General features: G+C 40.2%; 1 protein-coding gene across 8 annotated transcripts in view; it reads left to right on the forward strand.

The window, feature by feature from the left end:
• LARP4B (La ribonucleoprotein 4B) overlaps nucleotides 1-27,130 on the forward strand; it is an 86,076-nt gene that overhangs the window by 6,307 nt on the left and 52,639 nt on the right. For 3 of the 8 annotated variants that reach the window (XM_060396882.1, XM_060396886.1, XM_060396885.1), the window contains exons 1-3: nucleotides 771-1,260; nucleotides 22,081-22,215; nucleotides 22,838-22,897. In XM_060396882.1, the coding sequence (XP_060252865.1) occupies nucleotides 1,204-1,260; nucleotides 22,081-22,215; nucleotides 22,838-22,897 (252 nt within the window). In that variant the 5' untranslated portion in view covers nucleotides 771-1,203. Of the gene's footprint in view, nucleotides 1-770; nucleotides 18,712-19,523; nucleotides 19,544-22,080; nucleotides 22,216-22,837; nucleotides 22,898-27,130 lie in introns of those variants that run through there. The other 5 variants (XM_060396884.1, XM_042229720.1, XM_042229722.2 and 2 more) reach the window with 3 other exon arrangements.

Consider the following 27,130-nt stretch of genomic DNA (forward strand, 5'->3'; position numbering starts at 1 on the left):
AGTTTCTGAACATTTTTATTTATTTGTTGATTGCATATGCGTCTGTATTTTGTTGTTGAGATTTTACCATCTGTATAATGTCTTGCGATGTACAGTTGACCCTTGGACAACACAGGGGTTGGGCACCAGTCCTCTGTGCAGTTGAAAATCGGAGTAGAACTTTCCGGTTGGTTCTCTGTATCTGTGGTTCCACTTCTGTGGACTCAACCAACCTTGGGTCATGCAGTACTGTAGTGTACATTTATTGAAAAAAAAGTCCATGTAAAAGTGGATCTGAATAGTTCAAGCCTGTGTTGTGAAGGGTCACCTTTGTGTATGTGTGTGTTTGTGTGTGTGTATGTTATAAACAGTGCAGGTAGCATGTACTGTAATCCATTGCAGGCTAGCTTCTCACAGCTCCCATGGTCAGGGAATGCCAGCAACCTTTAAAAGCAGACTTGAAGTCCTTGTGAAGAGAGTTGCTTTTTAAACATCTGGACAAGGCAAAAGCATTGTATTTTTGCTTGTACTTTTTAGAAGGTGAAAAGATTTAAGCAGCTGATTGTCATTTAGTGCAGAAGCTCAGTGTGGAAACTCTGGGGTAAACTTTCCCTGGTACTGTTGTAAGGTCCTTATTTCATTTGAGTTCATATCTGTATCTCCAGTGATACTTCCTGTCAGACTAGAATGCTATTTCCAGTTTCCCTTCATAGGTCACTTGGAGTACCGACTGTTGCACAAATGAGTAACTATGAATCAGCAATATTTGCTTCTTCACACCTTAAACATCTAGGGAGGGGAAGGGCAGTCAGTGAAGACGGAAAGATGCGGTAAGTGAAGCAGCTCCTAGTTCTTGCTCCCTGTGCGTGTGGCCCTTAGTTTTTCATTGCTCTTCCCATTTCCTTGTATACGTTGATGAGCTTTCCTACATTCTGCTGGAATCATTATCTTTCAGGCCTCAGTGCAGGAGAGTTAACCTAATCATGTAAGGACCAGAAGCAGAAAATAGGATCATCAAATAAAACTACAGAAGCATTCAGGCACACAGAATTTGAAAGCCTGTGACCTGGAGAAACTTCCAGTTAAGAGTGAGATGTTTCCCTGCAAAAGAGTGCATTGGGATCCTAAATGACATAACTTTATTTTTTTAGATTAATTTTTATTGGAGTATGGTTGCTTTACAGGGCTTCCTTTGTTTCTCAGCTGGTAAAGAATCTGCCTACAATGCGGGAGACCTGGGTTTGCTTCCTGATTGGGAAGATCCCCTGGAGAAGGGAAAAGGTACCCATTCCAGCTGGCCTGGGCGATTCCATGGACTCTACAGTGTTGTACAGTCTGTGGACAATGGACTATGCAGTGTTGCTCAGTTGTCCAGTGTCCAACTGTACAATGTTGTGCTAGTTTCTACTGTATAGTCAAATGAGTCAGCCATATGTATACAGATATCTCCTCCCTTTTGGACTTCCTTACCCTGAATGACCATAACGTTTGGTATTTTCTGTCATGGACACTCTTAGCATACTGTTCCTTTGATGTTCAGAATGTCAAGAGTATGGTTTTTTATTGTGGAGGTTTTTAATCTTTTAACCTGAAGTGTTTCATGAAATCACAAGATAAAAACGCTATAGGTCAAGTGTTTTCCCCAAGTCACTGTATGGCCACAAATCACATTATAGTGATGCCCCCTTGTCTGTGGGGAACACTTTCAAAGACCCCTGGTGGATACCTAAAGCTGTGATTTAATGCCATAACCCATATATATACTATTTTTTCCTATAAGTACATACCTAGGGTAAAGTTTAATTTACAGATGAGGCACAGTAAGAGATTAATAATAATTAATAAAAATATGACAATTATAACCATATACCGAAGTAAAATTATGTGATCTCAAAATGCTTTATACAAATTTAATCCCTTTTCCATCTTTGCTAGTCATTTTTCAAGCACTATGGCTATAACTTTTGCACTTTGAGGTACAACAGAAAAACTAGCACAGATTTCTTTTTCCTTCACAGTTCCACAGTGTTCATACTGTAGATACTAACCTCAGCATACAATGTTTTTTTCCTTTACTAAGTCAGAAACTTTTAGCTTTTCACTTAAAGCACTTTACAGCTTCTCTTTGGCATATCTCAATTGCCAGCATCATGACTCTTGCACTTTGGTTGTTGTTCAGTTGCTTAGTTGTATCTGACTCTTTGTGACCCCATGGATTGCATGCCAGGCTTCCCTCTCCTTCATCATTTCTCACAAGCTCTTCAGACTCATGTGCATTGAGTCGATGATGCCACGCAGCCATTGCCCTTTGGGGCAGTTATTAAATAAGAGTCCCTTGAACTCCAGCGCTGTCACACTGTGATAGTTGATCTGATGACCAGCTGGCAGCAGAGTGACTAACAGGCGGGGTACGCTGCACATAGGTATGAGTCACGTCCGGGCGGGTCAGTGCAGGATCAGGTACCATGCAAGATCAGGTCGTGCTCTGCAGACGTGCACCATTGAAAACTTATGCATTGTTTTCCTGGGATTTTCCATTCGATGTTTCTGGACCGCAGTTGACCCTGGGTAACCAAAAGCGTGGAACGCAAACTATGGATTGGGAGAGACTCCTGAGCTAGCTAGCCAGTTTACAGTTTGGGGTGGAGTGTGGTTAGGCTTATTGATAACTGGTAAAGAATAAGTATTGCTATTCAGTCGCTATGTCGTGTCTGGCTCTTTGTGACCCCACGGACTGTAGCACGCCAGGCTTCCCTGTCCTCCGCTGCCCCCCAGAGTTTGTTCAAGTTCATGTCCATTGAGTCGGTGATGCATCTTGTCCTCTGCCACTCCCCTTTTCTTGCCTTTAGTCTCTCCCAGCATCAGGATTTTTTGCAGTGAGTTGGCTCTTCAGATCAGGTGGTCACAGTATTGGAGCTTCAGCATCAGTCCTTCCAATGCATATTCAGGGTTGATTTCCTTTAGGATTGTTTGGTTTGATTTCCTTGCAGTCCCAGGGACCCTTAAGAGTCTTTCGTCTTCAGCACAACAATTTGAAAACATCAGTTCTTTGGCGCTCAGCCTTCTTTATGGTCTAATTCTCATATCTGTACATGACTACTGGAAAAACCATATCTTTGATTCTGTGAACCTTTGTGGGCAAAGTGATGTCTCTGGTTTTTAATATGCTGTCTAGGTTTGTCATAGCTTTCCTTCCAAGGAGCAAGTATCTGTAGCAAATGTTTAATAATTACCAATACGCATAAAGCAGCCTTAATTCAGTTACATGGAGTAGTTTGTTTTTTATTAATGCCATTGTTATCTGCCTATAATTACAAGACTGAGGGGGAGCTTTAATCCTTTTTAACTATTCATGTAATGTTTGGTGTGGATGAAATAACACTTTGAAGTAAGTCATTTTCTGAGATTGTGCGTTTCGGTCTACATTATTTTATTAACTGAGATTTGATAATAGCTTCTGAAAACAACTTCCAAAAGAAAAAAGTGTAATATTGTGGTTATTTTCTTAGGATGTTAGAGCTCTAAAGATTCAGAGACAGAAGCCCACAGAAGTAAAATTAATTGGAAGTACAGATGATTGGCTAGTGGCAGAGTGAGGGCTGTGACTCTGGTCTCTCTAAGCTATGTTCTCCTTGGCACTAGTATAGAACTCAGTGGGATACTTTTCAGTTTATACTCGAACAGAGGAATTTTAAAAGAAAAATTGAATTGGTAAAAGTGTTAATTTTACGTACCCTATAGAATTTTTAGTTAACATTAAAAAAAAAAATGCATTTGTTTGGCTGTGCCAAGTGTTAATTGTGGCACGTGGGATCTTTCAGTTGTAGCATGTGAGCTCTTAGTTGTGGGATCTAGTTCCCTGACCAGGGATTGAACCCGGACTCCCTGCATTGGGAGCGCAGGGTCTTAGCACTGGACCACCAAGGAAGCCCCAGTCAATATTTTATTGTTTTGTTTTTAAAGCATATTTGTAAAGCAGCCATTGAACTGTGCTTTTTAAAACATTGAATTAATGTGCATATTCCAGGAAAATAAAGGGTTTTCTTTGTCATTTTAGATAGTTTAACCTATTAGCTTTAATCCATTTAAAATCCTTCCTGTTAGCAATGCGCTAACAAGTCTTCTAGTTAGCAATGCGCTAACCAGTCTTCTAGTTTGTATTGTATATTCAGACTCATCTTTGAGAACTAGCCTAAGTGAAATTCATTTAAATTCCGTGGTCTCAAAAAAAAAAAAAAAATTCCGTGGTCTCCTTCCTGAAGCGTTCAGACCTTAACATCCATGCCTGGTGCAGTCCTTGGCCTTCAGGCTTTGGAACCAGTGTCCATCTGTTTACACCCACCGCCTGTCTGTTTCTGTGCAAACAGGGATCTGCCCTGAGCTCTGAGCACTACTCCGGCCTTCAGTCTGGCTCCTCCGCAGCCATCTTTGCTAAAATATGTGCCTTTGCAGCCTGCAGTGTTCTGGACTGGAGGCCTGAGTGCAGCCAGCTGGGCCCTCTTCCACAGAGGACCAGGCTGTGACTTGGACCCAGAGCCCTGGCTCTTCCCCCCATTTGTTCTTTGGAGCACCTGCCTTGCCCCTTGGGAAACTGAGGCCTGGAGACAGGTGCCTTATACCACACAATGGGAGAAGAGCAGAAAATGGGGTTTGCCTGACTTCTCCTTCCACATCCACTGCAAATAGTGCTCAAAGCATGGGTGTCTTGCATAAAGGTGTCTTAGGTCTAGTAACCTGGTAGATTTGAGAGCTGTAAACACAGCATAGCTAAGCATCAGAAATGCTGGCTTTAACTAGAAAGTTTTAATGATAGTTTTATAGTGATGATTGTTGAGATCGTGGGAGCCCACAAGACAAAACTGAGAGAAGGTTATTTACCTTGCTGAGCAGTAATTCAGAATTATTGGAGCTGATTCTGGTTCTCCTAGTTGCTTAGAACTTTTATTGTGATGTTACTTACTTTGTCGTCTGTTAGAGTATTATCCTAAGTGGGCTAGGACTTGTGATCCTGTTGGAATATCAGATTGAAAGATTATCCAAAGTATTATATTTTTAAAAATTCATAACTGTGGAATGTAAATTTTTTTTCTCAAACATGGTATCACTTTTTCAAGGAGAGCTGCCTGTTAGGGGGTATTTGACGTATTTTAATATTAACCGATTTGTTGTCCTTTTGACTGACATGAGAGTGTGTTCAGTTGTAACACCTCATCTCTGAGGCTGGTGGTTAGAGTGTGCTTGGACTCTGTGACTGTTACTTTCTGAGTAGTGTTGCACAGGTTCTCCCGCTGTCCTGTCTGGAAGTGAAACCTTCCATAAGCCAAAATAAGAAGCAATTATCTTAGGATGCATCTTGTTCAGAGAAGCACAGAATAGGTGGAGACACTGCTCACAGCCAGTTGTTGGCCGGATGCTGAGTCTCATGTCCCGAGGAAGGAGCTTGGAGGGGTTGCTCACTGCTCAAGTGAGCGCTGCTTCTATAGCTTTGCTGTAAAACAGACGCAGAAAGCTGGTTTTGATTTTCACAAAGGCAGAAATTGTCTTCAGATCTCTTGGTTAGCAAAAACAGGACTAATATAGGCCCTTTGTACAAGTGAACTTTGGCAAAGTGGGAGACTTCTGTGGTTCATAGCTCCCTGGGGCCAGTGCCTGACTCACTGCCACTTGTTTGAGCACGTGCCCTGTGCTGATGTGCCCTAAAGACGCTCGGGAGGTAAAATCAGCCCTGCGGAGTGGAGTCCCCGCTGCTCCATCCTCCTCCCATGCCCTGCTGGGCGGCGCAGGTGGACTTGCATGCAGAGAATCCGCAGGCTCCTGGGTTGGTGGTTAATGTTTCCGGTCTCCATCCACTTCTTCCAGTGCAAGGACTCATGACTTTCAGCGTATTTTCAAAAGGATCTTTTACTTCTACTTTTAATACTAATAGTAGATCTTGTGTGTTTACCACCTAGGAACTTCTTCTGTGAGTTGTTATTTTGAGAATTAAATGGACTTTTTTACTATCACTATCATTTTGCATTTAACTCTTCCTATGTTCAGACCCCAAGTGCATACTTACATGTATGCATACACAAACACACAAATATACACACAGAAATGTAACAACAGAATGAGAAAGACGAGAAATTTGTTCAAGAAAATTGGAGATACCAATTTCATGCAAGGATGGGCACAATAAACGACAGAAACTGTAAGGACCTAAGAGAAGGAGAGGAGGTTAAAAAGAGGTGGCAAGAATACAGGGAAAAACTATACAAAGAAAGGTGTCAATGACCTGGATAACCACACTGATGTGGTCACTCACCTAGAACCAGACATCCTAGAGCGTGAAGTCAAGTGGGCCTTAAGAAGTATTACTATGAACAAAGCTAGTGGAGGTGATGGAATTCCAGCTGAGGTATTTAAAATTCTAAAAGATAATGCTGTTAAAGTGTTGCACTCAATATGTCAGCAAATTGGGGAAACTCAGCCATGGCCACAGGACTAGAAAAGGTCAGTTTTCATTCCAGTCCCAAAGGAGGACAACGCCAAAGAATATTCAGACTACCACACAGTTGTACTCATTTCAAATGCTAGTACGGTTATGCTCAAAATCCTTCAAGCTAGGCTTTAGAGAACTTCCAGATGTACAAATGGGTTTAGAAAAGGCAGAGGAACCAGAGATCAAGTTGCCTACATCTGTTGGATCATAGATAAAGCAAGGGAATTCCAGAAAAAAATCTCCTTTTGCTTCATTGACTACAGTAAGGCCTTTGACTGTGTAGATCACAACAAACTGTGGAAAACTCTTAAAAAGATGGGAGTACCAGACCACCTTACCTGTCTCCTGAGAAGCCTATATGCGGGTCAAGAAGCAACAAGTAAAACTGGACATGGAACAATGGACTAGTTCAAAATTCGGAAAGGAGTATGACAAGGCTGAATATTGTCACCCTGTTCATTTAACTTAAATGCAGAGAACATCATGTGAAATGCCAGGCTGGATGGTCACAAGGTAGATGATACCACTCTAATGGCAGAAAGTGCAGAGGAACTAAAGAGCCTCTTGATGAAGATGAGAGTAGTAAAAAAGCTGGCTTAAAATTCAACATACAAAAAACTAGGGTGATGACTTTTATTTTTTTGGGCTCCAAAATCACTGCTGATGGTGACTACAGCCATGAAATTAAAAGACCCTTACTCCTTGGAAGGAAAGTTATGACCAACCTAGACAGCATATTGAAAAGCAGAGACGTTATTTTGCCAACAAAGGTCCATCTAGTCAAAGCTATGGTTTTCCCAGTAGTCATGTATGGATGTGAGAGTTGGGCTATAAAGAAAGCTGAGTGCTGAATAATTGATGCTTTTGAACTGTGGTGTTGGAGAAGACTCTTGAGAGTCCCTTGGACTGCAAGGAGATTCAACCAGTCCACCCTAAAGGAGATTAGTCCTGGGTGTTCATTGGAAGGACTGATGTTGAAGCTGAAACTCCAGTACTTTGGCCACCTGATGCGTAGAGCTTACTGATTTGAAAAAACTCTGATGCTGGGAAAGATTGAAGGCAGGAGGAGAAGGGGACGACAGAGGGTGAGATGGTTGGATGGCATCACCGACTCAATGGACATGAGTTTGAATAAACTCTGGGAGTTGGTGATGGACAGGGAGGCCTGGTGTGCTGTGGTTCATGGGCTCACAAAGAGTTGGACACAACTGAGCAACTGAACTGAACTGAAGGTGATGGCATCCATTCTCATCACTTCATCACAGCAAAAAAATGGGGAAAGAGTGGAAGCAGTGACAGATTTTCTTTTCTTGGGCTCCAGAATCACCACAGTGACTGCGGCCATAAAATTAAAAGACACTTGCTTCTTGGAAGAAAAACTATGAAAACCTAGACAGGAAATTAAAAAGCAAAGACATCACTTTTGCCCACAAAGGTCTGTATAGTCAAAGCTGTAGTTTTTCTAGTAGTCTTGTATGGATGTGAGAGTTGGACCATAAAGAAGGGTGAGTGCTTTTGAATTACGGTGCTGGAGAATGCTCTTGAAAGTCCCTTGAACTGCAAGGAGATGAAACCAGTCAATCTTAAAGGAAATCAGTCCTGAATATTCACTGGAAGGACTGAAGCTGAAGGTCCAGTACTTTGGCCACCTGATGCAGAGAGCTGACTCATTGGACAAGACCCTGAAGCTTGGAAAGATTGAGGGCAGGAGGAGAAGGCGGTGACAGAGAATGACATGATTGGATGGCATCACTGACTCAGTGGACATGAATGTGAGCAAACTGTGGGAGATGGTGAAGGACAGGGAAGCCTGGCCTGCTGCAGTCCATGGGGTTGCAGGGAGTTAGACACGACTTAGTGACTGAACAACAACACACACACCCATTCACAAAGCCTAGAGAGTATCTAAAAATTAAAGTGAACTCACAATAGTTTTACCATTGTCTAAGAAGGTTGTGTTTTCCCACATTAACACATCATCTGGAATATGCAGTAACAGAAGCTTTCACTTGGAATCATCTTAGTTTTTGCACTTTATGTTTTAACTACAAGGAGTTTCCTCCCACATGTTTAGTGGGTGAAAATGAAAATGATTAAGCATATTTTCCTGGATTCTACTCTGCTGGGTATTGTATCAGGAGAGCAGGAGTCAAGAAGGGAGACATTTGCCCGCCCTCCTGTAATGGAGAGGTGGCTGCCTTGCTGTGTTGTAGAGGGTTTGCAACTCAGGCTTTGTGCAGAGGATGGGGGTAACAGTCCAGCTGGCCTACCTGGTTGGTTCCAGGTATCACAGTGCATGGCGTGGCAGGTGCACGCTGAGGGTGAGAGATCGACTCCTTCGGGAGCATCATTCTGCACAAGGATTGGTGGGACTGGGGGAAACCTAGGAGGTTAGAGTTGTGGTTCCATTCAGAGATGATAGTTATTGGAACAGTTTAGTGACAGTGGAGGTGAGGAAGGATAAGCTTATATGAGAGAGAGATTAAAAATTTACTTGCAGGTTTCTGGTTAGAGCAGTGGGGTAGATGAGGTAGTGTATTTCCTTGAGACTGGGGGAGTGTCAGTTTTTATTTGTTTTATATGAGCATTGATTTTTTAAACAGTTGATTTAAAAAATGAGGAATCCATAAGTCAAAAAATGTTCCCCAGATATTTGCTTAGATGCACTGAAATTTAACGTGTGGTAACTGAAATGTGGAGAAGCTGAGGGCAGAATGCCCGACGAGGGGAAGGCTCCAGGTGACGCTCTCCTGTGAAAGCAGCTGCCTGTGGGTAGCAGAGTGTGGGGCTGGTGCACTGCTCCCTACCTTAGCTCTGTCCTCGTCCTCCTCCGGGCTGGGTTGTTTGCTTACAGAAGCCAGTTCAGTTTGTCCCATAGTTTGTGCAAAGCAGTTGTGCTCATTAGTGCAAGTGTATGATTTAACTGTAGAAACTGCAGAGAAAAACTCATTTTTACTAAGTCTCTTAAAGTTGACTTAGATGCAGGTTGTATGTTTTTGGGTTCTTTGCCTTGACTTTCGAGATCTAGTTTTTGAGAAAGAGTTAGTTGTGTAAGATTATAGTTGTTGTGGAATATTTCCCTTTCACTGAAGTGTACAGTCTTTTTTTTTTTTTTAATTACTAAATTTATATATGATTCCAGAACTTGGAATAGTCGTGCCGCCTCTAGTTCGGTTCTTCGGTGCCCTCCGGGATTGTCAGCGCGTCCCAGTTTGAGCAGCACAGGGTTGGAGGAGCTCCGAAGTACATGCAGCTCTTTAGAGTGCTGAGTTCTGAGCTGCTTACCCTACCTCAATCTTCCTCTTGTATTGAAAGAGTATTATGTTTTTTTCAACTGAAAAACTGCAGTTATGCGATTATAAATTAGAAAGCACAATAGAATGTGATAGACAGTCCTTGGAGAAAAGCAAGATTCATTAGAAGGATGAGAAAACTCCTTAGAAAAAGAGTTAAGAAATGCACAATCTGGAGTTTATTTTTAAAGAGGACTTCTGGGTCTCTTGAAAGATTTGTGGTATTAATTCTGACTTTTGGTACAAGTGTATACTAGTACCAAATGCTGTATTTGGCCATCAGCATTTTTTTGTTTTCCAATGTAAATAAGAGAAAGTGAAGATTTTTGTGGAGAGTTTCAATAATCTCATGTTCAATGATCACATATTCAGATTGAAAGTACTTAAAGCTTTGTAGTTAAAAAACCAAAACTACATATACACAGTCCCCTAAGGTAAACATAACTTATAGAAGGTGGTTCTACACATGAAAGGTCAGCAGTAGTGGTTTTTTCCTGCTCTGTGTAGACACATTGAGCTTTCCATCAGCACAGTGAGTGTGTGGCTTGAGACAGAGGTGTGGATGCTCACCTGCAAGGGGCTTTGCAGCAGCTGAGCAGACTGATGTGAGAAGGACTTGGGGTGGAAGTGAGGGCCCTGAGGCAGGAAAGGATTAGGAGATCTCTCCACCTGGCAGACTACTGGCCAGACCCTACACATCTGGCCCCTGGTGCCGGGGGTGGGGTGGGGGGGCTTCACTTTCAACCTGGAAGGTAGTTCTTGGTGAAAACAAGTTGAGCAGCAGACAAATGGTGGTCAGAGTTCATCCTCAAGAGGCTGAACGCAGGACCGTTAACCTTTCAGCTGTGAAACTGGACATCATTCTGGGTGTTTGCCCCTCCGTGTTAGGCTGATGGTGCTGCCTTGTGTCCTGCGCAGGGTGTCGGCTTGGCCTCAGCACTTCCTGGTCATGTCCAGAAAGATGTCAGTTAACAAAGCTTGCACTTCCCATTTTCTTCTCCCTCTGGTGAAAAAGTGTGTGACTGTTTTAAGAGATACTCTTCTCTTGGGAAAGAAGCAACTCAATGATAAAAGCAAGAAGTTACACTGGGGGACAGAAGGCTGTAACTCTAAGGATGTGTTCCCCTTCGCGCTCACGTTTACCACAATTTTACAGAACAACCATTACAACCACATGCAGAATAAGAGAAGAATTCTTATTTTTAAAAATATTTATTTATTCGGCTGTGCCTGGTCTCTTAGTTGCAGCGTGTGGGATCTAGTGCCCTGACCAGGGATTGAACCCAGGACCCCTGCATTGGGAGCATGGAGTCTTAGCCACTGGACCACCAGGGGAGTCCCAAGAAGAATTTTTAAGTCTACTCCATATTGTTTTGGTTGTTTCAAATAGTTTGTGTAGAATTCCTTACAACCTAGTAAAATAATCTTTTCAAGTAATTGACTACTCTGGGGTAAGATTTCATAAACCAACTTTAATCCTTAAAGCTTGAAGGGACCTTTTAAATTTTTTGTGTGTAGTATTATCTAGGTAAGTTCTCAATTGAAAGCACTTTGTATAAAAAGTTTTTAATGTAATTTTTAGGGTATATATCTCATGTAGATGCTTTCCCACTCTTACTTGGCTGAGAACTTTTTGCATGTTGTGTTTGATTTTATGCCTTCCCTAGGAGCAGAACCAGGTCAAACTATGAATGAGTTACCTTTTCCTCCTACTTTCTTTTTTGATAGAAGCACAGGTAGGTATGTATAAAAGGAAATTTTAAAAAATCATACTTTATTGGCAGCATCTGTTTAGACATATATATTTCCATACTGACTGTGAATTTAAAAGTGTAATTAAACAGTTACTATGGTGAGATTGGGTTGCTCTCTTTCATTTATCATTAAGACAACGTCGTGGACAAAATGGACCATCATAGAGACAGTGAGTCTTAAAAAACAAGAAGTTAGAGTAACAGCCCTCCTGGAAGCCGCATCCGTTGCTCTGTAGACATCCCCACCATTCAGGTCTGCAGATTCAGTTAAGTATATAATCTGGTAATGTGCTGTGGAAGGTACATAGCTGATCTGCCCCAAGATACTAACAAGTTATTCTGGAGTGAGACAGGAATGTGCATTTTAGGTCCTATATGTGATGCAGAGTACTCTTGCCTGGAAAATCCCATGGACAGAGGAGCCTGGTAGGCTGCAGTTCATGGGGTGGTGAAGAGTTGGACATGACTGAGCAACTTCACTTTCACTTTTCACTTTCATGCATTGGAGAAGGAAATGGCAACCCACTCCAGTGTTCTTGCCTGGAGAATCTCAGGGACGGCAGAGCCTGGTGGGCTGCTGTCTATGGGGTTGCACAGAGTCAGATAGATTGAAGTGACTTAGCAGAAGCAACAGCAGCAGGGTGATGCAGACAGCTGTGAGGTAAACAGAATAGCCCAGCCAGCAACACAAAGCAAATGTGTGAGTAACTAATTGCCATTGTGGTGTTTTATTTTCTTGTTTTTGTTTAATTAAGTCTTATCTGACTCTTTGCGACCCCATAGACTGTAGCCCACCAGGCTCCTCTGTCCATGGGATTTCCCAGGCAAGAATACTGGAGTGGGTTGCCAGGCCCTCCTGCCAGGGGATCTTCCCGAACCAGGGATCAAACCAGGGTCTCCTGCAACTCCTGGCTTGGCAGGCAGATTCTTTTATCACTGAGCCACCTGAGAAGCCTGAACACATGTTCTTCCAGTCCCAAAATTATAGGGTTGTGCTTTAATTATTTAATTTAGCTTTTTTTGACCATTTTCATTTTTTCTAATGAGTTTTATTAGTTTCAAAGGTCTGCATAGTAGACATGGAAAGTAACAGATTTTGACTTTACGATTCTCAAAGGGGATCACACACTATTTAATGAAGACAATCTCTGAAGTTATTAACAATCCATTTTCCATGTTTAGGTAAAATTGTTTACTTACCTCGTTGAATACTTACTTTTTTTTTTTTTCAATAGAATGGTCCCTGTCATCATGCTGGAGCCCTCAGAACACACGTCTGTGTGATACCGTCTTGTCTCAGCCGTCTTCTCTGCTCATGCTCTGTTCCTTGACTTGTTCCTCTTAATCACACACAGTTCAGGCATCAGAAGAGACTTTAGCATACTTAGCTGCAAATACAGAAAAAGTATTTAGACAACAGGATAGTAAAACAAGTATTAGTGACAGAGCAAATCTCTTTGGGGTAAATTGTAGCATATTGTTGGTGGGATTTATTGTCCTGTTATGTCTTGTTCATGAGAAGAAGAAACACATGGATACCTTTGAGAAGCTTGGAGTGATCGTTACTGTAAAGAGCAGAGAAGCTGTGGGTAATGAGGAAGGGTTGAGAAGGGGACTCAGGCTGCCTCCAGGAAGGAGGAAGCCAGTTCCCTTGGGTATGTACTTAGAGGTGCAGTTGCTGAGTCATAATGGATTAAACATTTTGAAGCTGTTCACTCAAGTGTCTGTGTGCTATTAAATTCCCACCAGCAATGTATGAAGAACTCATTTCTGCACACCCTTGTCGACACTTACTGTTTGTCGTTTTGATTATAGCCATGCCAGGGAGTGGTATCTTATGTTTTGATTTGCATTTCCCTAGTGACTTAACGATGTTAAGCATCTTCTCACCTGCTTATTGGCCATTTTTATATCTTCTTTGGAGAAATGTCAATTCAGATTCTTGGCCCATTTTTAACTTGTCTCTTATTTAGTTTTAGGAATTATTTATTCTATATAGTTTTGTGTCCCTTATCAGATGTATAATTTGCATATATTTTCTCCTACTCTGGATGGTATGCTTTGAAGCACAGAAGTTTTGATGAAGACCAGTTTATTTTCTTCTTTTGTTGTTTGTGCTTTTGGTGTCCAATCTAAGAAGCCATTGACACAAGTACATTTTCTTGAAGCCTTTCTCTATTATCTTCTGAGCTTTACAGTTTTAGCTCTTATATGTGGGTGTTTGCTTCATTTTGAGTTAATCTTTGCATAGAGAGTAAGTTAGGGGTCCAGGTCCATTCTCCTGCATATGGATATTCAGTTGTCCAAGCATCATTTGTTGAAAAGAGTATTTTTCTGCATTGAGTGGTCTTGCTGCCCTTTTGAAAATAATTGACCCTGAGCATAAGGGTTTATACCTGGATTTTCAGTTCTGTTCCATTGATCTGTCTTTTGGCCAGCACCTCACTTTTGATTCCTCTAACTTTGGAGTGAGTTCTGAAATCAGGAAGGGTCTGTCTTCCAGCTTTGTTTTTTTCACGATTGTTTTGTGGGTCTCTTGCATTTCCATAGGAATTTTAGGATCAGTTCATCAGCTTCTGCAAAAAAGGCTGGTGGAATTTTTATGGATTGTATTGACTCTGTGGATCGATGGATTGTGGGTTGATCTGTTGGCCATCGTGAGAGTGGCATGTCTTCCCAGCCATGAACACCAGGCACTTGTCAGTCAGAACTAGTTGTGTGTTTTGTCAGTGGTTCTCAAACCTTGTGGGCTCAGGACCTCATTACACTTTTAAACATTGAAGGTCCTTGAGAGCTTTTTTTACATGACTTGGTTCTTTCTATGTTAAAAATTAAGATTTAGAAATTTTAAATATGTATTTTTTTTGAATAATAACAAACTCATTACATGTAATATAAATAACATTGCCTGTGAAAAAATAGCACTCTTTTCCAAAACAAAAAGCGATTTAATGATGAGAGTGGCATTGTTAGGTATTTTTGTGAATCTCTTTAATGTGTGATTTAATTGAATCCCGGCTGGAATCTTGTCTGCTTCTGTGTTGGCTCTGTTAGTGACATGCTGCTTTGGTGGACATGTAAGAGGGATATCTGGCTTCACACATAATATGTGCTGGGAAAGGGAGGAGTATGTTAATAGTCTTCTCATGTATCCTTGAACTTTGTTCCTATACCAGAAATCCACTGTGCTTCTGTGAGAAGAGAATAAGGGCATTCAGCATTGATCCTTTCAACCTCTTGGCCCCAGAAAGGGCTTCTGGGACCTCTCATGGGGTTTGGACTACACTTTGAGACCCCCTGTCTCAGAGAACAAGACTGATGATATATTGCATGAGAAAATGTTGCAATAACTGAATGACAGTTTTATTACCTGTATTGACGGGCAACTGGGTCAGTAACTGCTCTTTCTGTAGACTCTCCTCGACCCTAAAGGATTAGGTAGTTGTTTGATAAACATGAAATCAACCAGCCAGTGAGTTTTATTAGGTATGTGTGATTATATAAATAGTAAGTTATTTTAAAAAAGTTGAACCTACAGAAATGAAGCAAAGTGGAACATGATCCTTGAGTTTTAATCTTAACTACACATTGTTAGTCATCTGGGGTCCTTCCTTCTAGTTTCATTTGTTTCATTTTAAATATTCACAATTATATGAATTTTAAAAATATAGTTGCAGTTATACTGTCCACAGTTTTTTAATATCCTGCTTTTTTTACTTTATATAATCTTGGTGAATATTTTTAATACTTGTAATATATTGCTTTATTTTTTTGCTTTTCTATAGTTCAGTGTTTATTTCCCCTTTTTTGACTAAAGCTGCCATGAGTATTATTATAAAATGGTTTACATATTGTTGAATTGTTTCGCTAGTACATATTTTAAATAGACGAAAGTATGGGAGTTTTGGGTGTGTGTTGATACTGTATCCTAGTTAGATGAGTCTTGTTAGCTTTTATTATGGAATTTAACCTTGGAAGGAGGAGGATATTGCAGCAGTCCTCAATGTATGGTACTCATTACCTCAGTTTAGCTTCCATCAGCTTACTGCATTCTTGTATTTTTGTTTCTTCTCTTTCCTTACACTCACAAAAAAGCTATTAACATATTCCAAAGCAAATTCCAAATGTGTAATTTCATCTGTAGTCTTTTAGTTTATATCTTTTAAAGATGAAACATTTAAAAATAAAAGCCACAGCACCTTCATTGCACTCAACAAAATTATTAATCATTCTGTAATACCTTTGATCACCCACGCAACATTCAATTTTTCCTGTCAAAAATATCATTTTAATTTAATTTATTTGCACCTGGGTCCAGATACATTTCTCATACATAAGGTTATTTTGGTTAAAGCTTTTCCATTTTGTAGCAATAAAAATCTCCCCTTTTTTTCCATGTCTCAGGTTTGCTGTAGAAATGAGGCATCTGTCTGTAGTATGCCCCACATTTTTGGTTTAGCTTGTGACATTCGTTGGTTTTGTTTAACTTTAACACATACTGTTCCTAGGGTTTCCTTTAAATTGGGAGTGGGGTTTGGAAGTTTGATTAAACATAGGTTCTGTTTTGGCAAGAATATTTCATTGACCTTATGCTCTTCATCCTGTTAAGAGTGTAATACCCACTTGTTGCATGTTAGTCATCAGATTGAAAAGTGGCTTCAGTCCCTCTGAGCTCCCCGTCAGCTCTTTCCCTCCTTTCTAGCAGACATCAGCGATCATTTCATTAGCTATAGCAATGTGATTTCCAGATTCTGTCATCCACCCTGTTTTTCGTTGTGACCCCTATATAGTGAACAGCATGCCCTGGTCTTTAGTTGTGTTAAATACTCATTCAGCAAGAGCAGGCTGATGGCTTGTTTCCCTGGAGCAATCTTCAGAAAAAGGAGTTGGTGTCTTGACAGCCTTCACTGGTCACTTCTGTAGTGGTGGCCTGTAACCACTGGATTTTTGTACGTTTGTTTCCGTTCATTCTTTGTGCCTCCTGCATTCTCTGTCTTTGGCCATCAGGAGCCCCTCTCTTCCTTTCCTGTTGCTTCTGTGACGGGACCGCCGGAGTCTTAGAGAGCTTCCTTGCCGTCGTGATACGATGTCCCAGGTTCATCTCAAATTGAGCAATGTTCCGCACAAATGTGGCTGGCTGAGGCGCTGCCACAGGCCGGAGGAGACTGGAGAGAAATGACAGCTCAGTGCAGTGTGGGGATCCCAGAGCAGGACCTGGCATAGGAGGGGGATGTTAGTAGAACAAATAGTGAAAGCCGAAGAAAATCTATACAGCTGAGCTTGAACCCCACGGGGGCTAGAGGTGCTGACCCCCAGCAGTCGAAGAGCCCCTTGTGACTTGACACGCAGCCCTCCCTGCCCAGGGTTCTGTACCTGGGTATCCCTGGTTCTGCATTTTGTATTCAGCCAACCACAGGTATGTCCATTTTATTGAAAAGAAAAAATCTGCATATAAGTGGACCCACATGTGCCTCAAAAACCCCCTTGTTCAAGGGCCAACTGTAATTTTAAAGTTACATTTACAGTAAATATAAAATGATTCTGTGGATTTTACCCAGCTTGTTTGATTTTATGTTTGTGTTTCCTTTTATGTTGAAAGTCTTAGTACTTAATATAATGCTTTTCTCTTATTATATTACAGTTTGTGTATGTGTGTGTATAATACATAAAATAGCTTCAAAATAATACCAACATTTGCCCCAAAGAACAACCCACCTGAGTGCATTTTAAGATTTTCTTGTGAGTTTTCAGGATTTTGTGTGTGAATACTCTCTTTTAATGTCACTTAGAATAACTCTTCTTTGTATATTTATGCCACCAACTTGATATAGTCAGTTTTGAGGTTGATTTATATTTTTTTAAGGATTGTCTTGAGTGTCCAAGAAGACCTAAATAAGTTTTTACGTATAAAACAAACATTTCGGGTATGTGGGAAAAGAATTGTTTAGAAACAGAACTAAGAGAACTATACGCTCCCAAGTAGTTGATAAGGTTAATAAAACTTTCTGAGATGGAGCTTTGACAGACGGAATTAACAAAGTCTGCTAGCCTGGAGACCTCTTGGTTGGGGGGAAGGGCCCTCTGATTTCATGTCTCTTTGTTTTTTCATGTAAATAGAAAATGAAATCAAATCAGGAGGATGACCCCTTTTGTTTGACTCATTAAGTTTTTGTGAAAGTTGCCTCTGAACACCATTAGGTTGTCCTGTTACCAGGTCTTATGCCAAGAAACGGTTTGCTTTGACAATAGATCTCTTCCCCCTTTGCCCCCTTTTCTCTTCACAACCTTGAGACCTGATTTATGCCAAGAAGCAATAGGTTATATAGCTGTAAGTCTTAAAATAGTTTTGGTTTCTTAAACAAGTAATGAAAAAGTTATTTTGTGTTTTATTGGAATTGTTGTCTGTATTCTTTAAGTATTATTTTAGATTGAGATATTTGATAATAAAGTCTTAATTTCAGTGCTTTGTATCTGTGCAGTTTACTTGGTTTTAAAAAAAAAAAAAATGCGTGTGTCATGTTGGTAATTTAAGAGATAGGGTGTATGATTGCTTGTTCATGTGGGTTGCCCAGGCAGAACCACTGTTGTACTAAGCTGCTGCCATGGCTGCCTTTTCAACCTTGGCTTATACACTGTTGCAGAAATACAGAAGTAGACAGGATCATATCATGACCCCTCCTTCTCCTCTCCCGGGAAGAGCACCTGTGAGCCCCCATGTCTCTGCCCCACATCACGTTATCTCCCCTGGAAGTGTTTCAGTATGCATCCCTAGAAGCTAGGGTCTCATTTTATTTATTATCATTATTAAGCATAACAGATAAAGCCATATAAACAAAGCCACAGTTGGGACAGTATGTGTATCTTGTCCCCGTTTGTATTGAAGAAGCCAGGCTCCTGGTCCAGCTTCGCAGAACCCCTAGGCCTTCCTGTGTGCTTGTGTTTGCTGCAAGGTTACAGTAAGATCACATCCTGGGTTTGTTGTTCAGGACTACTTCCTGTCTGTGGTGTGCTGTTTCAATCACAAGGGGCATAATTTGTGACCGACTGAAAAAATATAGGTAGTATATATAATAAAGGACTTATATTGATTTTTTTTCTCTTTGTATCTTGTTTTCAGCCAGACATTTTTCCCCCCTTTGAGAATCTTAATACTCAAGTTAATAGTGTAAAAAAGCATCTGCACCTCCCTGCTGGGACTGTCAGTGTAGGTACCTCCATATTTTCTGGATTTTACAATTTAGCACATTGCAGGTGATTACAGTCTAACATATTTGTCATTTATTCTGCATTGTGGAAAACATGGATCTCTGAAACTGATTTGTTTCAGGCCCTTCTCCTCTGTTAGTAGTTTCCATTTCCAAGTCTGTTGTACAGCGTTTCAGTGATTCTGTGCTTCTGTGGTTGATGATACATTTGACAGTAGGACTAGTTTACCTTTGATCATCAGATTATTTCATTATAAAGGGTTTTAAGAATTTATCATAAGCAGGTTATTGAGACTAGAAAGTGCCATCATAGAAACTTAAAAACCTACATGGTTTACCTAGTGACAAAAAACAGCTTTTAAATTTATCTGCCACTTGGATGCTGTGTGTTTTTAGAAAAGCTTGAAAAATCTGGGTTAAATAACTTCTTTATCTTTTGAGGAGTCATAGCTTACATAGAGAGGGAACGCTTAAGTCACACCTGGATGTCTGAGAACCGTGGTTCTGACACTCGTAATATAAAATCATGATAACTGGTATCCCTTCTAAGCCAGTGTTACTTCATGATCCGTTTGGGAAAATTACATGAAGTTCAGTGTCCAGCTGTTGAGCCAGGCAAAAGCTTTACGCGAGCTGCTTGGCATGCTTTTGCCCTGTGTTCCTGTTGCTTTTGGTTTCTTTCTTCAAGACTGTGAAGGGATTCCTTTAAAACAAACTTGTTTATTTCTCCAGGCTACTGCTTTCCTGGAAGAAAATGAAATGGGCTGGTCAAAAACTATATATGCATAAATTTGGGATTCATCAGTCTCAAACTGGAGTTCTGTTAATTTGGTAATTTTCTGTTCTTAAAAAATGAATTTCTTTTATTTTTTCCAAAACTTTAAGCTTTTTATTTTGTATTGGGGTTTAGCTGATTAACAATGTTGTGTAGTTGCAGCTGAACAGCAAAGGGACTCAGCCATACGTATACATGTATCCATTTCCCCCAGACGTTCCTTCCATCCCAGTTGGCACATAGCGTTGAACAGAGTTCCACATGTTACACAGTAGGTGCTTGTTGGTTATCCATTTTAAAAGAAGCAGTGCATACATGTCCATCCCAAAGTCCCTAAGTAGCCATTCCACGCCTAGCAACCATAAATTAGTTTTCTGTGAGTCTCTTTGTGTTTTGAAGCAAGTTCTTTTGTATCATTTCTTTTTAGATTCCACATACAGGGGATATATATAATTTCTCCTTCTCTGTCTGTCTGTCTTCACTCTGTGTGATCCTCTTTCAGTCCCTGCATGTTGCTGCAAATAGCATTATTTCATTCTTTGTAATTGTTGTTCAGCCGCTCAGTCATGTCCAGCTCTTTGCGACCCTATGGACTGCAGCATGCCTGTCTTTCCCTGTCTTTCACCATCTCCTAGATTGCTCAAACTCATGTCTGTTGAGTTGGTGATGCCTTGCAACTTCTCATCTTCTGTTGTCCCCTTCTCCTCTTGCCTTCAGTCTTTCCCAGCATCAGGGTATTTTCCAGTAAGTTGGCTCTTTGCATTAGGAGGCCAAAGTATTGGAGTTTCAGCTTCATCATCAGTCCTTTCAATAAATATTCAGGGTTGATTTCCTTTAGGATTGACTGGTTTGATCTCCTTGCTGTCCAAGGGATTCTCAAAAGTCTTCTCCAGTCCCATGGTTTGAAAACATCAGTTCTTTGATGCCCAACCTTTTTTATTGTCCATCTCTCTCATCCGTGGATGACTACTAGAAAAATCATAGCTTTGACTCTACGGACCTTTGCAGGCAAAGTAATGTCTCTGCTTTTTAATATGCTGTCTAGATTTGTCATTGCTTTTTTCCAAGGAGCAAGCATCTTTTAATTTCATGGCTGCAGTCACCATCCGCAGTGATTTTGGAGCCTAAGAAAATAAAGTCTGTCACTGTTTCCATTGTTAATTGCTGAGTAATATTCCATCATATATTACTCAGTCATTAAAAGAATGAAATAATGCCATTTGCAGCAATGTGAAGGGACCTAGAGAGTGTCACACGGAGTGAATTAGGCGCTAGTGGTTAGGAACCCACCTGCCAGTGCAGGAGATGTAAGATCCCTGGTTCAACCCCTGGGTTGGGAAGATCCCCTGAAGCAGGGCCTGGCAACGCACTCCAGTATACTTGCCTGGAGAATCCCATAAATAGAGGAGCCTGGCGGGCTACAATCCATAGGGTCACAAAGAGTCCATCTTAACTGAAGCTACTTAGCATGAACACACACACATTCCATTGTATATATGTACCACATCTTTATCCATTCCCTTGTTGATGGACATTGAGGTTGTTTCCATGTCTTGGCCACTGTAAACAGGGCTATAAAGAACATTGGGGTGCATATAATCTTTCAAATTATGTTTTTCTCCAGATGCATGCCCGAGTGGGATTGCAGGGTCATATGGTAGCTCTATTCTTAGTTTTTTTAAGGAACTTCCATACTGTTCTCTATAGTGGCTGTACCAGTTAGCATTCCCACCAGCAGTGTAGGAAGAATCCTCTCACTACACCCTCTGCAGCATTTGTTGTTTGTGGGTTTTTTGTATTTAACCATTCTGACTGTTGTGGGGTGATCTCTCATTGTAGTTTTTATTTGCATTTATCTAATAACTAGCCATGTTGGCATCTTTTCTTGTGCCTTTTGCTTATCTGTTTATCTTTGGAGAAATGTCTTTTCAGGTCTTTTGCCCATTTTTTGAGTGGATTGTTTATTTTGATGCTGTTAGGTGTCTTAAGCTGTTTGTAAATTTTAGAGACTAATCCCTTATTGGTTGCATTGTTTGCAAATATTTTCTCAATCTGTGGGTTGTCTTTTCCTTTTATTGTTTCCTTTGCTGAGCAAAAGCTTTAAAGTCGACCCTGTTTGTTTCTTTTTGTTTTTATTTACGTTATTGTGGAAGATGGATCAAGAAAGATGTTGCTGTGATTTATATGAGTGTTCTGCCTATGTTTTCCTCTAGGAGTGTTACAGAATTCTATATATACATAAATTTGGGATTCATCAGTCCCAAACTGGAGTTCTAGTACTTTGATAATTTTCTGTTTTTAAAAAATGAATTTCTGAACATGAGTGGGTTTGTATATGTTAGCATTTGGTTTCTAAATCTTACAGTATTATAGTTAGCAAATTAATATGAAGAAGAAACTTTTTTTAAAAATGTAATTTCTTGGGTGTGAAAGGTGGACATAATGGGCAAATTTCTTTAAACTACTTAGACTGCAGAGGGATAAACATATGACCTAGAAAACTTGAGGATTTTAAAACTGCTTAATAGTTTCATTTTATAATTAAATACCCTCTGCATTTCAAGTTACCAATTTACTGTCTGTCGTTTTACAGGATTCGCTGGCTAACATTGAACTTCTCCCAGTGGAGCCACAAAGTAAACAGCTCATGACTTCTGATCAGGACGCTAAGGTCGTGGCTGAACCGCAGGGCCAACGAGTCCAAGAAGGGAAAGACAGTGCACATCTGGTGAGTGGGCGTCCAGGCCAGCGCTGGCCCGTGCACCCTCTTCTGTTGTGATAACAGGCTCTGCACTCTACTCAGAACACTTATGCTTAAATATAGGGGTAAATTCTGAGTATACTTAGGGCTTGCTTAGTAGAGGAAATTCCAGATTTCTAAGCGATAGAGAAAACACGGGCATTATAGTTCTTAAGACTTAAAGCTTTGGACTTAAAATCACTAAGATAAAGGCAGTGATTTATAAATATTTTAATAACATGATAGCCATTGTAGTGGTATTTATTTAAAGAGTTAATTAGAAATTATAATACAGATTCAAAATTTTGAGTGCATTTGTTTATTGTAAGCTATTATCATGTCAGGCAATGAGATTTAAAGTTTCTAAATGATATTGGGAAAAGTAGGTTTTCTCAATTTTTCCAGTTGAAATGACAAGGAATAACACCAGTCAGAATTTAAAAGTATTTTACATTTCAAGGCTCCTACATCATTTTGACTATCTCATTAAATTTCTTTGTCATATAAGTGTGCTTTTCTCAGTGGGTTTTGTTTTGCTCAATTACCATGGTTTGAAAATGTGTTTCTTTGCATTGTAGTGATGGTGTGTCTGGTGTTTTCAATTTTACAGATGAATGGTCCCATATCTCAGACAACTTCTCAGACAAGTTCCATTCCAGCTTTGAGTCAGGTAATTCAGTTCAGAAATTAATCATAGCTGAAGCTCACAGACAATGCATTATAGTAAATATTAATTGTAAAGAAATTAGAAAATGTGAATGTTCCCCAAAAAGAGAGTGGGGGAGGACCCACTTGGGAACAGTATATGTCAGTACTGTGTATTCTCTTCTAGTATATGCGTGTAGCTCTACAGACAGCTGAGTGCCATGTGTATTAATTTCATCTCTTCATCACAGTGTTGTTAATGGTTCACTGATCATCTAGTGTGTGTGTGATTAACTTTACATTTCAACAGCCTGTATTCCTTAAAGCACAGAAGTCATATTAAGTTTTTACTGAGAACATTGGTTTCACTGTTTGCGTTTTCATGTATCAGATGCATTTGGAGTCAGGCACGTTTAGGTTGGCAGTCTTCTAAGTGATCTTATGTGATCTTCTTTTTTTTTTTTTTTTTTTTTTTTAAATTTTAGTTTTTTATTTTTTAAATTTTACAATCTTTAATTCTTACATGCATTCCCAAACATGAACCCCCCTCCCACCTCCCTCCCCATAACATCTTTCTGGGTCATCCCCATGCACCAGCCCCAAGCATGCTGCATCCTGCGTCAGACATAGACTGGCGATTCAATTCACATGATAGTATACATGTTAGAATGTCATTCTCCCAAATCATCCCACCCTCTCCCTCTCCCTCTGAGTCCAAAAGTCCGTTATACACATCTGTGTCTCTTTCCCTGTCTTGCATACAGGGTCATCATTGCCATCTTCCTAAATTCCATATATATGTGTTAGTATACTGTATTGGTGTTTTTCTTTCTGGCTTACTTCACTCTGTATAATCGGCTCCAGTTTCATCCATCTCATCAGAACTGATTCAAATTAATTCTTTTTAACTGCTGAGTAATACTCCATTGTGTATATGTACCACAGCTTTCTTATCCATTCATCTGCTGATGGACATCTAGGTTGTTTCCATGTCTTGGCTATTATAAACAGTGCTGCGATGAACATAGGGGTACATGTGTCTCTTTCAATTCTGGTTTCCTCGGTGTGTATGCCCAGCAGTGGGATTGCTGGGTCATAAGGTAGTTCTATTTGCAATTTTTAAGGAATCTCCACACTGTTCTCCATAGTGGCTGTACTAGTTTGCATTCCCACCAACAGTGTAGGAGGGTTCCCTTTTCTCCACACCCCCTCCAGCATTTATTGCTTGCAGATTTATGTGATCTTCTAAGTGATCTTATGATCTTACGATTTATGTCCTACGGAATTTTAAAATTAAGTCTTTTTTAAAGTAAATGTAAATTTTTAAAAGTAATATTACAAAATTTATAGCAGCCTCCTCTACACCCCAACTTATAAGCAGCTCATGTAGAAGTTAAAAAAGGCGGGGAATTGGATTGTTGATATATTTTTAATAAGGCAGAATTTTAAAAAATGAAGGGTGTCCTCCAAACTACTGTATTTTATCATTATTATGTATATAGGGTTTTTGCATATTGTATTTTACACTGATTTTAAGTGAATTCTGTAATATTTTAAGTCATTTGAAAGTCAAATATAAGAGTTAACACTATACAGAAATCACTGACAGATTTAAAAAACTGTTTTAGATCAAATCTCCCACTTCCTCTTGGTTGGTTCATGATCTGATATATTCACATGTCTTTAAAACCCATGTTAGGGCATAAAACTAGATATTTGGATTCTGTGGGTGGGTTTTGGTATGGGGTTCACTTTCTTTTAAACTATGTTGTGGGAAACAATTGAGATAAGACCTGCCTAGAAAAGAAGTATAACACTTGAGCCAGCATTCAATATTCATTTCTGTGGAGAAATGATTTGCAACTAGTGCTGCCTGCACATGATTTCTTTGTCATTATGAAGAGTTCATGTCTTATAATCAAGTATTACATGACTGGTTCTTGGTCCAGCTTTGCTACTCAGTACCCCTGGTGTCACAGAACACATCTCTGACATCTGGTATTGTAAAGTATGTGTATTCTCCTCACCAGTTTTTCAGAGTATTTGCACACTTTAGGTTTTTATAGGATCACTAAATGCTAGAACTAGAAGGGATCATCATTAAGAGACCATCTGGGCTCACAACATGTGTGTTCTTTAAAACTTGATAACAGATTTGCATTCTGTAGAAAGTAGGAGTCTTGTTAAAGAGTACATACATTTTTATGTAGTTTTAAACAGTATGTTTATACATATTTTACCTCATGCTTTCTCCCCATAGCAGACTTCATCTGTATATACCCTTGTGCCCTGTGGTATTTTATGTTGATTTACCATCATTTCTTTAGCTGTTCAGTTTTTGGTTACATTGAACGTGTTTCTTTTTTTCCTCCTATCATAAATGACATTGCTTTGAACATTTTTCTAACTGGCATTATAATGGCACACCTGTGTGGACAGCTGAGTTGGTGTGGTGGCTCTGAGTACTGACCCTTCATAGTCTGCAGCTGTGCAACTGCAAAGTGTCTGTGCTTAGCTGTCTGATTTGGGAACCAGTCTTTTTCAAGGTTTAGTCTTTCCCCTAGAGTTGGATGCAGTGTAAGTAGGAGGACAATGTCCTTAGGAACAGCCAAATAAATGTCTGAATAATTCACAAGTAGGTTTGCATTTTGGCCATGGTGCTGCCAATTGTTATACAGCTCCCTGCTAATCTCCTTCCCCAAATAATACCCTTATTGAGTTGTAACTGTTTGCAAGTCTAGCCAATCAGTGAGTATAAAAAGTGATCTTAACTGGAGGAAACTGAGAGCAGAGAGGCTTTAGCAGTTTCCCTAAAATTGCTCATCTGTCCAGGATTTGAACCTGGGCAGCTTCAGAGCCGACTCAAGAAGAGATACATCCTCTTTGGCATGTGTTATTTCCTTTAGAAAGAGAAACAAGTAGAAAGTAATACCAGAAGCAAAACCTAGCTCTTGTCAGCACTTGGGAACAGTTTTGCATTATCTCTGAGTGGTTGAAATTAATTTGGGATAGAGATAGAGGATTTTAGGTGGGGAATAACATGACTTATAAAAAGATTACTTTGACTTTATTGTATTAATAGAATATATTGTAGTGAGCCAAGAATCGGTTCAGTTCAGTCACTCAGTTGTGTCCCACTCTTTGTGATCTCGTGGACTGCAGCACACCAGGCTTCCCTGTCTGTCACCAACTCCCGGAGCTTGCTCAAACTCTTGTCCATCGAGTCAGTGATGCCATCCAACCATCTCGTCCTCTGTCATCCCCTTCTCCTGCCTTCAGTCTTTCCCAGCATCAGGGTCTTTTTCAATGAGTGAGTTTTTCACATCAGGTGGCCAAAGTATTGGAGTTTCAGCTTCAGCATCAGTCCTTCCAATGAACACCCAGGACTGATCTCCTTTAGGATGGACTGGTTGGATCTCCTTGCAGTCCAAGGGACTCTCAAGAGTGTTCTCCAACACCACAGTTCAAAAGCATCAGTTCTTCTGCACTCAGCTTTCTTTATACTCCCACTCTCTCACATCCATGCATGACTACTGGAAAAACCATAGCTTTGACTAGATGGATCTTTGTTGGCAGAGTAACATCTCTGCTTTTTAATATGCTGTCTAGGTTGGTCATAGCTTTTCTTCCAGGGAGCAAGTGTCTTTTAATTTGATGGCTGCAGTCACCGTTGCAGTGATTTTGGAGCCCAAGAAAATAAAGCGTCTCACTGTTTTCATTATTTCCCCATCTATTTGCCTTGAAGTGATGGGACCAGATGCCATGATGTTAGTTTTCTGAATGGTGAGCTTTAAGCCAGCTTTTTCACTCTCCTCTTTCACTTTCATCAAGAGCCTTTTTAATTCTTCACTTTCTGCCATAAGGGTGGTTTCATCTGCATATCTGAGGTGATTGATATTTCTCCCGGCAATCATGATTTCAGCTTGTGCATCATCCAGCCCAGTGTTTCTCACGATGTACTCTGCCTAGAAGTTAAATAAGCAGGGTGACAATATACAGCTTTGGCGTACTCCTTTCCCTATTTGGAACCAGCCTGTTGTTCCATGTCCAGTTCTAACTTGCTTCTTGACCTGCATACAGACTTCTCAGGAGGCAGGTCAGGTGGTCTGGTATTCGCATCTCTTTCAGAATTTTCCACAGTTTGTTGTGATCTACACAGTCAAAGGCTTTGCCATAGTCAATAATGCAGAATTAGATGTTTTTCTGGAACTCTCTTGCTTTTTCCATGATCCAGAGGATGTTGGCAATTTGATCTCTG

This window comes from Ovis aries, chromosome 13 (genome assembly GCF_016772045.2).
Source record: "Ovis aries strain OAR_USU_Benz2616 breed Rambouillet chromosome 13, ARS-UI_Ramb_v3.0, whole genome shotgun sequence".
Lineage (NCBI taxonomy): Eukaryota > Metazoa > Chordata > Mammalia > Artiodactyla > Bovidae > Ovis > Ovis aries.